This window comes from Tenrec ecaudatus, chromosome 1, assembly GCF_050624435.1.
Source record: "Tenrec ecaudatus isolate mTenEca1 chromosome 1, mTenEca1.hap1, whole genome shotgun sequence".
Classification (NCBI taxonomy): domain Eukaryota; kingdom Metazoa; phylum Chordata; class Mammalia; order Afrosoricida; family Tenrecidae; genus Tenrec; species Tenrec ecaudatus.
Genome location: NC_134530.1, coordinates 34,388,515 through 34,402,783, shown reverse-complemented (window position 1 = coordinate 34,402,783; position 14,269 = coordinate 34,388,515). Strand labels below are relative to the sequence as shown.

At 43.1% G+C, this 14,269-nt stretch overlaps 1 protein-coding gene across 3 annotated transcripts in view; it reads right to left on the bottom strand.

Moving 5' to 3' along the window:
• The window catches only part of KIF1B (kinesin family member 1B), a 165,470-nt gene that overhangs the window by 28,171 nt on the left and 123,030 nt on the right, over positions 1-14,269 (bottom strand). For all 3 annotated transcript variants that reach the window (XM_075550795.1, XM_075550804.1, XM_075550800.1), the window contains 9 exons: positions 10,038-10,156; positions 9,104-9,189; positions 8,605-8,734; positions 8,276-8,438; positions 6,851-6,941; positions 4,519-4,637; positions 3,895-3,950; positions 640-748; positions 180-246 (listed from right to left, as the gene is read on the bottom strand). In XM_075550795.1, coding sequence (XP_075406910.1) covers positions 180-246; positions 640-748; positions 3,895-3,950; positions 4,519-4,637; positions 6,851-6,941; positions 8,276-8,438; positions 8,605-8,734; positions 9,104-9,189; positions 10,038-10,156 — 940 coding nt within the window. The remainder of the gene's footprint in view (positions 1-179; positions 247-639; positions 749-3,894; positions 3,951-4,518; positions 4,638-6,850; positions 6,942-8,275; positions 8,439-8,604; positions 8,735-9,103; positions 9,190-10,037; positions 10,157-14,269) is intronic.

Here is a 14,269-nt window from a genome sequence, read left to right as displayed (position 1 = left end):
CCAGGCTCCCGTAGGATGGGGAGGAAGAGCATGAAGGGCCAAGACACATCTATCTACAGCAGGGTCTTAGAGCAACACACCCACGAAAGCAGGGAGAACTATAAGAGAAACAGAAAGAATTACAGTTCTTAAACTATTTTGGCTTTCAGCTAGGTCCTCTTTTGTCCCTTTATTAGTACCTGGTGAAGTAAAAATGTCCCCTGGCAGGGCAAGCCTGCGGTATGGTCAACCACAGCTGGGATGTACCTATAAATATAAAAAAGTAAAAGAAGCAGTTATTAGGATGGTTTTTTCAAACTAAATTCTACTCCATCTGCAAGATCTTCCCTGGTTGCCACAGCCCCACATGACTGGCAGAACCCACTGTGCATCCTGCTTCTCTACATGTCTCCATGTTTATCGTTAACGTAAGTCTGAGCACTAAGGAAGTCCCTATGATGCTCCTGCTTCTAACAAGACACATCATTATACTGGCTAGTCAGGTGTTCAAGACACATCTTCTCAAAGAATTAGACCAATTCAGAACTGGAATTTGACAGTGGAAACAGTTCAAGAGTTTGAATACCGGGAAATTCAAAATTGAATTTTCTAATTTTGAAATACTTCAGCTTATTTAAAAATAGAGGGAGTTGAACTTACTCTCCTGTGGGCTCCAGTTCACTGATCTCGAACCAAACCAAAAGGTCATATTTGCTCATGCTCTGGCCAAGGCTGGTTTTGCTCATGGTGTTTAACTTGGTGGCTGGAACTTTAAAAAAAAATTAGAAAATGTCAAAATCTAATACCAGTATATTCAGAAAAAGTATAAGCCTAGCTATTATCAAGTCTTCAAGAACACACATGGGAAAGGCAGAAAGTATAAGGGGACAGATTAAATTCAGAGAACCCAGAGACGTGATGTCAACTACATTAGTACCTCAAGAATATGGAAAATGGAGGGTCAATGGCTTCCACCTGCCCCTCAAGATGCATCCAAAGACGAGAAGCCAGAGTAAATGTGTTCATAAAACCATGAAAAATCCTTTCCATTCTAGAATCTCAAGTTTGTGGCATGAAGCTAATAGTAAGACGCAGTGCTTGGAAAACACTTGGACTACTGCCTCCTGCCCTGAAAAGGCTCAATAGCATCTGGTGTGATGGAGTACCAACCATACTTGCATCTGCCTACACACGGCAGTCATCGGGGGTCTTATAAGTGACATGCTTGGGCCACACTGGACCAATGCAATCACAATTTCTGGGGTTGGCTCAGGCCATGTGATTGTTGCCTCCCCTCAGGGAATTCCAGAGTGCAGCCAAGTCTTGGATCCACTGGTCTGTTTTAAATAAATAAATGTGTACTTCGCATTTTCTTCATAATTAAATCTCATCTTCTTAATTGTAGTGATGAAATAAAGCAGGCCCCAAATCTAAGATTTCGAAGAATTTCATATTCTTGAAATACTACCTAAGAATCTTGATGTCTAGCAATTCTCAGGGAGTTTTCTGCTCAGAACTCGTAAGTACTGGAGTGAGTGCTTAGGATGTAATTACTGTTCAAAGACTAACTAGCTATGTGTGACTTCAGACAAGTCACTTCACCTCTGAGTCTGTCTTCTCTATAAAACGCTGATGATTGTATTTAGGCTCCTATCTCACTGAGGTATCACATGCCCTGACCCAGGATGTATAAAGGGACTTATGAATCATATGTTGATAACTGCTATTAGGAGCTGTCCAGTCAGTCCAGACTCACAGCTACCCTGCGTACAAGAGAACAACACACTGCCTGGTTCTGGGCCATTCTCACAACTTTTGTTCTGTTTGAGTCCATTTTTGAAGCCACTGTGTAAATCCATTTAGTTGAGGGTCTACCTCATTTTTATTGACCACTTGCTTTACTAACCAGGTTGGTCCTGATAATATGTCCAAAGTTCGTGAGAAGTCTTGACATATATGAATCATACAGTTAGATTAAAATGCCTGTGGTAGCATAGTGGTTATGGGTTGGGTTGGTAACTGCAAGGTATGCAGTTCAAAACCATGAGCTGCTCGGTGGGAGAAAGATACAGCTTTCTTTCTATTCTCTTAAAGAGCCTTAAACAGTCTCGAAAGACCACATGGGCAGTTCTACCCTGTTCTGCAGAGCGCTAGGAGTTGGAACTGACTCAATGACAGTGTTTGGGGTCTATCATTATTATACAAAAAAACAAACCAAGCTCACTACCGTCAGAGTCATGAGACTCATAACAACCCCGTATGCGTTTCCGAGACTGTAACGGTTTATGGGAGTAGAAAACCAGTCTTTTTCCCTCAGAGCTGTTGGTGGTTTCCAACTGCCGATCCTGAGATCACAACCCAACTCATAACCGTGACCCCACCGGGACGCCTCATGATTCTGTACCTGAGCTCAATTGCACATGAGCTGGTGCTGCCACTCAGGAAGAAAACTGTGTTACTGATTCTGGCAGTCATTGCAGGGCCAAAAAATAAACCCATAAGTTTTAAAAGCAAACAAAAAACATCCATTAGGAAAAATATTTAAAATGAAAAAGAATCAAAGAGCAGAATTCCTTTCTTTCCTGAGTGGATGTAAAAGGTGGCAAAAGAGGAGAAGGCACTACGTAAAATCTCTCTGCAGGAAATGCCACGTGATCTTGCTGATGTGTTGACCTGTAGGAAGCCAAGGACCCGGCTTCAGGACAAGCATCTGAGGATGGTTCTACATCTAAGGCAGAGCCAATTTAGCTACTAACCATCTCGTTTGGGTACCCTCTCACTCTGGCAGCTGGGAATTGGCAGAAAGAGAAAAGGCGGCAACGGGTCAGCCCCATCCTGGAAGGTGGCAACAGCAGAGGCTGCAAGCTTGTTGGCGTGCTCAGAAAATGTGTCCAGGACATGCACACTCACATAGTCAGACATGAGAAACCGAATCAGTTCAATCTTTCTCTCATGGTCTGAAGAGAGGATGGGAACAGGAGTAAAGGGTGGGGTGGAGAATGAGCACAGGGTGGGTGGGAATCGGGGAAGTGGGCAACGAGACAAAAAGAAAAAGGATGAAAATGAACAGGAAGGAAAATCAAAATAAGATCATTGAACATGCAGAAGAAATATAAAATGCAAAGAAATGCTCAGTCCCCTGAGTTATGGAGGACTTACAGAAAGGCCTAAATGCAGGGAGGCATCAAAATCTGCTCCAAGTTTCAGAAGCAAACACACAGACCCAAGGATCAGCACGGTTAGAGCCCAATTGTCTCGGACTAAATTAGGTATCAAGAATTCTAGTGAGAATTGCTGAAGACAGAAGAAGAGCAGGATGTTGTGGTAGTTACATAATCTGTTGTCAATTTGAGATGTAAGAGTGAAGGGGTCGAGTTTAGCCTGTCAATCAGGTCGCAGCTTGATGACCCACATTTGGAGCCGCTAAGGAGATAAATAGCTCGTTGGAGGTAGGACACACACTGACTCCCTGTGAGACATGGTTGCTGACAAGACACATGCAGCTACGCTAGAGCCCTGGAGCTAGAGGAGCCATGTGGAGACCCCTTGCCAGTGCTGAGATACCTCTACCACCACTGGATCCACAAGATTTTCCACCCACTGGCCTGTGATCTTCCTGCATTTGGCATCATTGCATGTGTTTTGTGGGTCTGAAGAGAACTTTATAAACTGGTTTCGGACATATGGGCTAATATCTGACTTATGGACTTGATTTGGACTGGGCTAGGATGTTTTCTCAATATTCAGTTGCTCTTGTATATAAAAGCTTTCTTACACACGAGTGTCTCCCAGGATTTATTTCTCTAGTCTACCCAGACTAACCTAGATGTGAACATGACTTTCCTCTGTAAGACTATTCAGAAGGAAGCTGTGTTCCCACAGAGACAGGACATAGACCACACAGCTCAGGCTCACCTGGTTTGGAGAGTGGCATGGGTGGAGGGAAGAACCGTCGAGATGGCTGAGGCGGACTGAGAAGAAAGGAAGACAAGAAGGAAGATGACAGTCTGGTGTTATTGTGAATGGCATGTCAAATCCCTTCAGAAACCAATCTTTTGCATTTTCAACTCTGCCACAATAGCAGATTCCAGATACAATCCCCCATAGTGAAACTAAGGCTGAGACATTTTAGTCACGTCCTCCTGTAAATCTTAGCTAACAGACCCTCTGACTTCACCATTGTCCTCACCATTAATTTCCTTATCAATTTTAATGAGGCTACTACTTACAGCTTATGCTTCATAAAGTCCCGCATCATTAGGAATAATTGTATACACTTTTCACGATAGACTCCGATTATCTCAACTTTCTATCGCATTCAAAGTTTCTACAAAGAAGTGATATTCAAGGTCACCTGAGTAAGATTCAATTTGTTCCACCCACAACTAGTGATTAGGTGGCTAGAGGAAACATGAGGTGACAGAGCACCCTGTTAAGCACTCTCAACCCCCCAAAGGACTGCGAGCTGTCTGGTAAACGCGGATCTCAAGAACGAGATAATGCAGCCACAGCAGAAACCTTTGCTCATTCAGTCCACACCTGTTAAGCTCCTGTCCTTGCAGGTGAAGAGGGTGCTGCTGATAATGCCCAAAGACTTCAAAAACAATGGGCTTGGTTTTGATGTAATCCACAAATGATTCTGTGACCTCCACTGCAATCTAATACAGAATAAAGCAAACATGATGAGAACATTTATTAGAAGTAAATACTTATATTTGATCTGTCAATCAATATTGTAGGCATCAGAATGGCACTTCATAGTGCTCAGGAGGTGCTAGGCAGTTTACTATAGGGGCCTCCCATGCTCTGGTAGGGGGCTCCTTTCTGATTTTCATTCTATGGGAATTTGTGGCAGTCACCTAATCTGGTGTCAGTTTAAGGATTAAGAGTGTAGGGGTGGAGTCTAGGCTGTCAATCTGGAGATAGCCAATGAGACTTCTGTGTGGGCATGGCCTTCTCTTGTGAGAATTCTGGGAAATCTGGAACTTCCTCCTTGGAGGCGGAAGACAGTTCTCTCTGCCATTCCCTGGGAGACATTGCAGAAGACAAGCCACATGGACGCAACCAGACCTCGGAAGCCGGAATGCCACAGAGAAACCCCTTCCAGCGCTGAGATGCTTACAACGCCACTGGACCCAAAGGCTTTCTACCCACTGGCTTGTGATCATCCTGAATTTGGCTTCATTGCATGTGTTTCGTGAGTCTGAAGAGGACTTTATAGATTGGTATTGGACATATGGGCTAATATCAGACTTATGGCCTTGGACTGTGATGTTTTCTCAATGTTCAATTCCTTTTGTATATAAACCTCTCCCTTATATACATATGCATGTTATGAATTTGTTTCTCTAGTTTACCCAGACTAACACAGAACTTTACCTAGCTTTGGCATTCAAGATTGCCTACAACCTGCCCTGATGACCTCAAACCACACATGGACTAGCTCACTTGGCATCCACCTGTGCTCTTGTCAGTGTGTTGACGACCAGTTTACATTGTAGACTGCCTAGGAGGCACTTCTCCAACTTCCACACAACTAAGTACTTTCATACTTCAAGGCCCAGCTCAAATAATAGCTATGACATGAAAACCATGTATTGCTGTTGGCTATGTTCCAGGTACAACGCCAAGTCAGATACAGCTTTTCTTTACTCTACTCTATCTTTCAGGAAGTACCTCCACCCAACCACCCGTCCCCACCATCAAGAGTCAAGTATCTTTCTATTAATGGAATAACTTCACCTTCTCTCCACTCCCACTGCATGTAATCAGTGCCCCTGAATCCTTTCTCTCTGGTTCTTCTGGTATCTACATATGCATTTTGTTCCCTTCTCAAAATTCTAAGTTCCTATTGATTATTCCACAGGGAATACCCATCTGTGATTCATTTATGTGTTTCCTAGAGGTTACTGGCAGTCTCTGTCGATCGATATTTGTCATATATAAATATGCTTCTATTCACTAACATAGAGAAAGCAGCAAATTTTGCATTTGCTTTTGCCTCTGTTAGGGTCATCTAGTTATTATTGTATGGACTGGGTATGGCCGATAAGAAAATGAAAGCTGGGCGTGCGTAGTACTGGAGAAGCTGGACACTAGAACCAGGCTTCTCGGAGTTCAAATTTCATCTCTGTCATTCCTTAACTTTGTGATTTTGATGAGTTACTTTAAGTTGCTCATTGTAAACTGGGGATTATGACAGTAGATGAAAGAATGGTGAGGATGACGTGAGTTAGGACAAATTAAGCATGTGGGACAGTGATTGGGGAAAGTAAACTTCCAACGAATGCTAGCAAATGTAATATGATGACTTGGTAGTAAACTTTTTACTAAGTGATGGGGGTTCTGTTTCCTTATTCCATGTATGAGAGAGTTGTAAAGGACATTGATAAAGTTAATTATAGAATCAGTTGCCAGGAAAATAGAACTCTGAATTCTCATTTAACTACAAAGATCCTTTTGACATTTTTCTGCAACTGAACAATGTAAGTCTCCTCGGGTTTAAAAGACAACATGCTAACTTCAAAGAAACTCTATGATATGTTTATTTTCCTCGGGGGAAACATTAAAAACAACTCAGTGCACTGGAACTGATGAAAGAGTCAATGGACAGCCCACCCCCACTCTAGCCAGTCACTGGATCCACTGTCCTTCAGACACAGAAGGCAGGCTGCCAGACCACCAAGGATTACCTCACTGCCCTCTGGCCACTCCCTCTATTGTCTGTTTTCTCCACACAGCCGCCTAGAAGAGCTAGTACCCTCAGATTATTTTCTGAAAGGAGCCCACAAAGGCCTACGCTTCCTCACACCAGCCACTTCATGGAACCACAATCCTCAGGGCATTTGGCAGAAGTGTACGCATCACTTACGTTCTGCACATGATAAAAGCCCAGCGGACTCCCTCTGCCGTTGTTTTTGAGGGGCTCAGTGGAGAAGGCTTCATCATGACGATGTAAAAAGCTTAAAAGAATAAAAAAGACACATGAATTATGCATCGAGCACTTTCCTCATGATCTCCGCTTTGGATGCAGAAGCACCGACTTTTGCAGATCTTTAACTGAGCTGTGTGATTTTACACGGCCGTGTCCAGGGTATTTTCTCTAACACGCAGCACTGAAGTTTTCTTTCTAAATTGAAATGCGTGGTGGCCCTGCAGCGAGCACTGAGGACCCATTTCTCCAACAGCAGCGACTTCACGATCTGTAAAAACATGCCTGTCTCCCTTACAGACAGTGGCTCCCAGTCTCTAGGATTTTATTAGTTTGAAATAAAAGTGGGAAATTAAGGAATAGCCAACACAGAATTTTACCTCCAGATAGGAATATCCATCAGAAGGACACATGCTGTCCTTCCACCCTCCCAAAAAAGAAAGGAAAACAAATTATTCTGAATAGGGTACAGGTAAGAGATTAAGGTGAGGAACTCCTTGTCATTAAAACTAGTTTTGTGTGTTAGTGGACTGGGCATTCCGCATCAGCCAGCACACGTGCCTTTCCTATTGATGGTCCTCTCCTCCCCCGCCCTCCTCCCTCCTCTCCTCCCCTCTTCTCCCTCTCCCTCCTCTCCTCCCCTCCATCTCTCCTCTCTCTCTCTCCTCCCCTCTTCTCCCTCTCCCTCTTCCTCCTCTCCCTCCTCCCCTCCGTCTCTCCTCTCTCTCTCTCCTCCTCTCTTCCCCTCCCTCTTCCTCCTCTCCCTCCTCTCCTCTCCTCTGACTGCCACCTCCCATACACTGTGGCTGCCACAGGCACCCCATAGGTCTCTGTTGGACCTCTAATCTATATTCTGCTAATACTCTGCCACCATAGGAGGTAAAAATACAGATTCCACTGGGGACACATGAAATCAGTCACACTGCTCTATAGCTGTATCTTCCTGGGCAGAGTTTATGGTTAAAACCCTACGACTGTGGGTCTCATTTCAATTATGACCTCCTCCAGCTAGAGATGCTGCCTGCTTCTTAGGTTTCAAGTCATGGGCCAACATACATTATTGTTACTTTAGACATCAGTTAACTGAATGGGTCTTTCCCATGATTATAATAATAGCATTCTAAAAAAGTGATTCATTCAGCCAGCACCATCCTACCCTAATTTTGGAGCTGTTAGCAAACATACCTTAATTGGCAGGATATTAGTTTAAGGACAGTGACACATTATAGCAAGTTAGTGACTTCCTTTATAGTACTTCAGGAGGAATACCTCACAAATGCCAAACACTATAGAGTAAGCAAAGACCTGAAAGACTGGCATCTCAGTAGCAGGCAGGTGGGCAGGCAGAGCAAAGGTACTGCTTACTTGAACTGGCAGAAGATGTCTGCATACTCTGGGAGGATCCCACTGGCCTGTAACACCGTGACGCGGAAGGTGAAGGCACTGCCCAGCTTCAGGTGGTTGCCGATCTCTTCAGAAAACCCTTCCATGACCATCTTCCCATTCAGCAGGGCACTTGACTTCAAATCTAGACAGGATAAAGAGCATGCACGTATGGCCTCAGTCACGTGCACACTATTCTAGTAAAGAGTTCCCAGGAAGCTGGGCATTCTGATGAAAGCGACTACTTCTCTTCCCAAGGGTCAGCAGTTCCTTTTCAGATGCCCCTCTCACAGTACATTCTGTCTACGTACCCAAGTCAGCCATTCGGTTGACTTCTTCTGGAGGAGTAATGACCTCAGAACTTTGACCCTGTCCTTCCACAATTCTCAGTTCCTCCAAGGAAAGACCAGAACGAGTCATGGAAACTGAAGAAAAGTCGCTCTGAAAACAAGGCAAAGGCAGGCTAATGACAAAGCAGTATAACAATATCATTTCTCCTGCTTTCCTCACGTCTGTTTATTTGCTCAACAATAATAGGGACTGGAGAATTATGTAGCTTAAAAATTGTCTGAAAAAAGTGATACAAATAAACATAAACGGTGGTCTTCATCTTTTATAATATTGAATCGTTAGATAACGTTAGGTATGTTCCATAGTCTATTAAACAACTCCATTCGTGGTTGCCAGCACCCAGTCACTTTCGGTTTAGGGAGGGAGATTAGTCTGCCCTGGCGAAGCTTCTTCTCATAAACCCATCCCTCTGTCTATCCCCAGTCATGAAGTTCTTCTTTTCCCTGGGAGATTTCTCACCCGATTGAAGTACTCATCATCAAAAGATATCTTAGCTGTTCCTGACTGTCTAATTCCAGAGCCATAATCAGGAGCTTCTTCATCCGCTAAACAGAAAAAGAACAACAAAGGCCTGGATGAGACTACACACAGAGAGAGGAGGGGAAGCGTCCAGCGGGGAAGCGCGAGGGCTGCATTGCTTGAGAATCTGACATCAGACACCCGAGTCGTGAAGGCCCTTGGCGATGCTACTCATTGACACAGTCCAACCTCTGTGCTCAAAGGAGACGAGTTAATAAAGAATCAGTCTTACTTTGGAGATTGTCCAACTCTTATCTATATAATCTTGACAAGATTATATTCAGTAACACACAACAAATAGTTGAAAAAACTGCATTGCGGAAGGGACTGCCATAAACTCACTACTGGTGACTCTCACAGGTTTCCACGGGGAAAAGGCTGAAAGGTCAATAAACACGGCCCAGAGTTTGGAAATTAAGAGAGAAAAATGACAGGAAATGGTAACATTCTTTGCTCAGATCATGGATAGGTGGCAAATACCAGTATCGTGATCATGCATAACAAAATATCAGCCAAAGGACAAAAACGTAGGCACGAAAGAATATTGAAAAGTCTTTGTTACTTCTGAAGCTGTTGAGACATTAGAAAAAACACAAATGACTCTTCTAAAGTTGATCCACAAGTTGCACTTACTTCATGTTAAAGGAAATTCCTTTATCCCAGTAGTCCAAAACAGCAGTAGTCTGGACTAAACAGAGTCTGTTTATGATACTTGGGAATGATAGCTGGAAAGAAAGCAATTTTGGCTTTCTCTAAGAAACAAAAAAGTTGCCACAGTTTGTATGTGTAATTGATGTGAGGTCCATACAGAGCTGGCCGGTTTGGTCTCTAGACAAAGAATCTCAAACTCTCCTTTTGGAAGAGAGTCACCTACCTGCAATGGCCTGTACAGCCACACGCAGAAATCCCCGCACTTCACCCTTCTCGCTGACAATGGCCACCCTGTGAATCAGGGGCACTGGATACAGCAGATTGCTTAGGTACACAAATGCCCTAGGGACAGAAGCCAGGGGACAAACATCAGCGCATCCACGGAGAGAAGTTGCTTTTCAGATTCACTGAAATATCTTCATGCGTCTGTGAGCTGGCTCCTTCCTGGGCCTGGTTTTAAGACACCCTCTCTGTTCTGTACTCTCACATTGCCTCGATCAGCTTCTTGGGCACAGACAATATACATGAACAAATGCCAATGCAGACGCTTGACAAAGCAGTTGACAAAGACCACCTTACACCAAATTACTCTCTAAAAACTACTGTAGGTGGAAGAGTAACAACTGGAAGTAGATTTTCAAGACAAGGCTTTACAACGCCTGCTACGTAGGGTGGGAGAAATGACGTTTATTAAAGGACTTACTCTTTTAAGGGAAGGAATCATAAAGAGGTTTGATTTGCTTTTGTTTCTTCCCCAACAGACAAAAGTCAGAGACAAAAAGGCAGGGAGATGTAAGTGGAATACAACCAGCAGCTCGGCATCAGTCTTTCTTTTCACTCTCAGAAATTATGACTGATACAGTAGGAAAACAGACTCATGGGCCTAACGCTACCTAGCCGGAAATTGCCAGGCAGCAGAGGAGACTCTGCACGGGCACCCAGATGGGTGCTAAGGGAGAAGAGCACATCCTCTAAAGAGCTTGCCGTTGCTCCTAGAGTCAGAAATGCAAAAATAAAAGGTAAGTTACATGTCTACCATTTTACATTTTAAGCGCACTAGCAAAGTCCTATCACATTTGTATGCTTTTCTTCTTTTATTGCTTTGTATCTACTTGAGTTTTTAAAAGCAGCACACACTGGAGACCATAAAGCTTAAGACTGCTCATCCTGCTGGGTGGATGGGAAATGAAATCTAGTTCCCACTGTTACTCCTGCCTCCTTAGGTTATGTTTGACTTCTTCATGCCAGTCTTGCTCTTGGTCTTATGTGTTCAAAGATCAGCAATACTGGCATGGAGAGAAGTCAATCATTAACTAAGGGGGCACATATGTCGGTCTGCTTCTTTTCTTGCTCTGAAATCTACTCTAAAACAAAGAGAAAAGAAAGATGGAGTGGATATTCGGGATGTCAACTCAAATTAATGAAAACAATTCTGAATATGCATTACAGAAAAAATGTTAATAAAACTTTGAAAGCACAAATGAAATATGAATGAAATGTACAACAGAAACTGAAAGTAAACATTACAGCAGAACAAATGACGTCTGCTTCCCTTTCAGTCTGCTCCAAGAGTAGAGGCAACACTGAGACATGGAGGGTAAGCTTTGTGGCTGGAAATGAAGAACTAACACATCTCCTGTAAAGGATTAGCACACAAGGTTATCCAATGTCAACCAATGTCACACAAGTTAAAAGACTAAGAATTTGGCATCAAGTACCAAACAGGTCATTTCACTTTCACAGTCAGGACACACCCTGATTGCCAGACTGCCACTCTTAATTCCTCAGCTGACACGAAACCTCCACACATGCATGTCCCCTAGAGGTCTCCCTGCACCCTACTGCCCACTTCATGCCATCAAGTCCACATCTTCAGGTCTTGGTTCAAATCCCAGATGTGCCAGGGACCCTTATGTAGTCTGTTCCCAGCAACACGCAGGATTCATTCATCACTGATATAATTTACAGCGACTAGTGAGATCATTGGATTTATGTCTGTCTCCCCACTGTGCTGTACATCTGGGGTTAAGAATCCTGTCTGGTTTTGCTCAGTACTGTCTGCAGAGAGCCTGGTGTGAGGTAAATATGCTCAGTGTGTATCTTGGGAGTGACTGAAAGGGATCCGACAGTGATTTGAGCAGACATAGGCATTCCCCAGAACGATGGGTTACATCAGAGGTAGAGAAGCAGAAACCAGCAAATTTGCACTGAATTGATTTTTCACAATCATATCTTCATAAACATTACTACACAAAATTGGTTTAGAGTCCTAACTATAAAAACAGCTATTCAACAGCAGGACTCGTTGCTTTTAAGAATGCTTGCTACTTAAGGTACTGGGCATCATAATTCACACATAGACATTACAATAAAATACAGCTGAAGCAGACATTGAAGATGAGCATCTTTCTGCTGGCAGCAATGGCAAATCTAAATGTGAAAAACAATGTATTCTTGCAGACGTCCTTTATTAGGAAGGACCTTTGCATCTCTGTGGTAGCAGCAGGGAGCACTGGGACTAACAATTGCAGAATCACGTGGCAACTGCAAGTCTGACCAGAATATGGCCCTCAACTCCAAACCCATGCTACATAAAAGGTCCCTTCCAAAGCTTTTAAGACTGGAAGTCTCTTGAGAGTCCTCAGACCTTGACCTAGCAGACTGAAGGAGAACAGGGATGAGAGGAGAGAATGCAAAGGGTATATTAGCAGACCCATCTGTGAAGTGACATCAACAAGGGAAACAAATGTTGTCAACATAAAAGTAAGAAAAATGATGGTGACAGCTGCATAAAGAGTATCAGTTCAGGCGCCTTCAAAGGTCAGAGAGTAACCTTTTTCCTCCCAGCCCCAAATGAACTCCTTAGAGTAGATTAAACAGTGAACATCTCTAACCCCCAGCATGCCGTAAGAGAATTGCAAAAGGGACAAGCTCTTTCCTGTGTCATAGAGAGTCTCTAAGGCCAAATAAACAAAACTTACACAGGGAATTTCTCAAGAAATTGGGAAATTTTATAAGTGAATTAATTATATTTGCAATTAAGTGCCAGTTGGGGGAAATCTATTCCTCTGAATTGCAAAGACAGGAAAAAAATGTACTTATTTTACCCATAGAATGAGCACCACACAATCAGTGTTGTTGCATTGTTGTTATTAATTTTGTTTGTGCATAAGAAATGTACCAGAGGTAAAAATGTAGAAGGGAGAGCTATCCTCCTTCTTCCTGAGTGCTGTCATTTCCCTCGCCCCTGACTTCATTCTTACAAAGTGAGAGTTAGTTTTAGAATATGGGAAGCCAAACCAAGAGGCAGGGCCAACTCATGAGCCACAGCTCCATCATTTATCTGCAGTTATGTTTTACACCTAAACTTCACTCGAATGGGATCAAAATAAATACAGCCAGAAATTTTAAACCACAGGGAAATATAGTCGGTAGATTTTAAGAGCCAGTGAATTTCCACACTGAGATTTTGATTTAAGTTTCCCATACAATTGACTTAAAATATAAATAAAAACTTCTGAGTAGAAGCATTAACGAAGGTAGAATTGGAAAGCTGCTAGAGATCTTTAAGGGTGTCCCCGCCCGCCCTCTGACTGCATTTTACAGTCCAGAAGTCAATAGGCTCTAGGCTAAGGTAACAGTTAAAGCAAAAATATCATGACCCGTTGTAACAAGACCTAGGGCTCAAGGCTCCTCCTGGCAAGTAGGTCAGTGTTCTCTCCATCATGCCATGTAAGATGAAGTGGCCGGACCCTCACTGCGTGACAATGTAAAGTTCAAAGCAAGCAGCGTTAGCAGCTGTGCACTGACTTCAAAGTAGAGTAGCTTTCTGGCTGCAAGCCTGGTCTCAGAATAGGATGGAAATGAGCTCGAGGACGCTGGCAGCCATCACCAAAGGAAGACGTTTTTGTCCCATGTATTTGTGCATAGGAACTACTTTTTTCAGCTAATAATTAAAGCAAAACCCAAAGCAAATTCATTCTAAGTATCTATTTCTGGTGATACAATAAGAGAAAAAATATTCATGTCTATACAATCCCTTTATGCTTATTTGTGGAAAAGAGAATTTTAAATGCTCCTTTGCCACCGTAAAATTCCGAGACTAATAGGATGCACACTTGTTGACTGAAACTTGTATTGCCATCAAAGAGCTTTTTTCCTTTCCTTTTTCATAGTAGTGATCATCTTCTACATCAGGGTGTCTAGGAGTGGGCAATATCACCCCTTGGGGTGCTGGAACAATTCAAGGCAGGGGTGGGGGTGGGGTAGGCTGCAAAAACAGCTTACACCTGGATTATGGGCTATAAAATTTTTTAATTGCCAGAGGGGTGTTGAGTATTTTTTTTTTTTTTAGAAAAGTGGGGAGCAGGCCTAATACATTTGGGAACTATATTCTACATTATCTATTACATTCCTACCAGGTGATCAACACCCAATCAGGAGCTACGGTTTAGA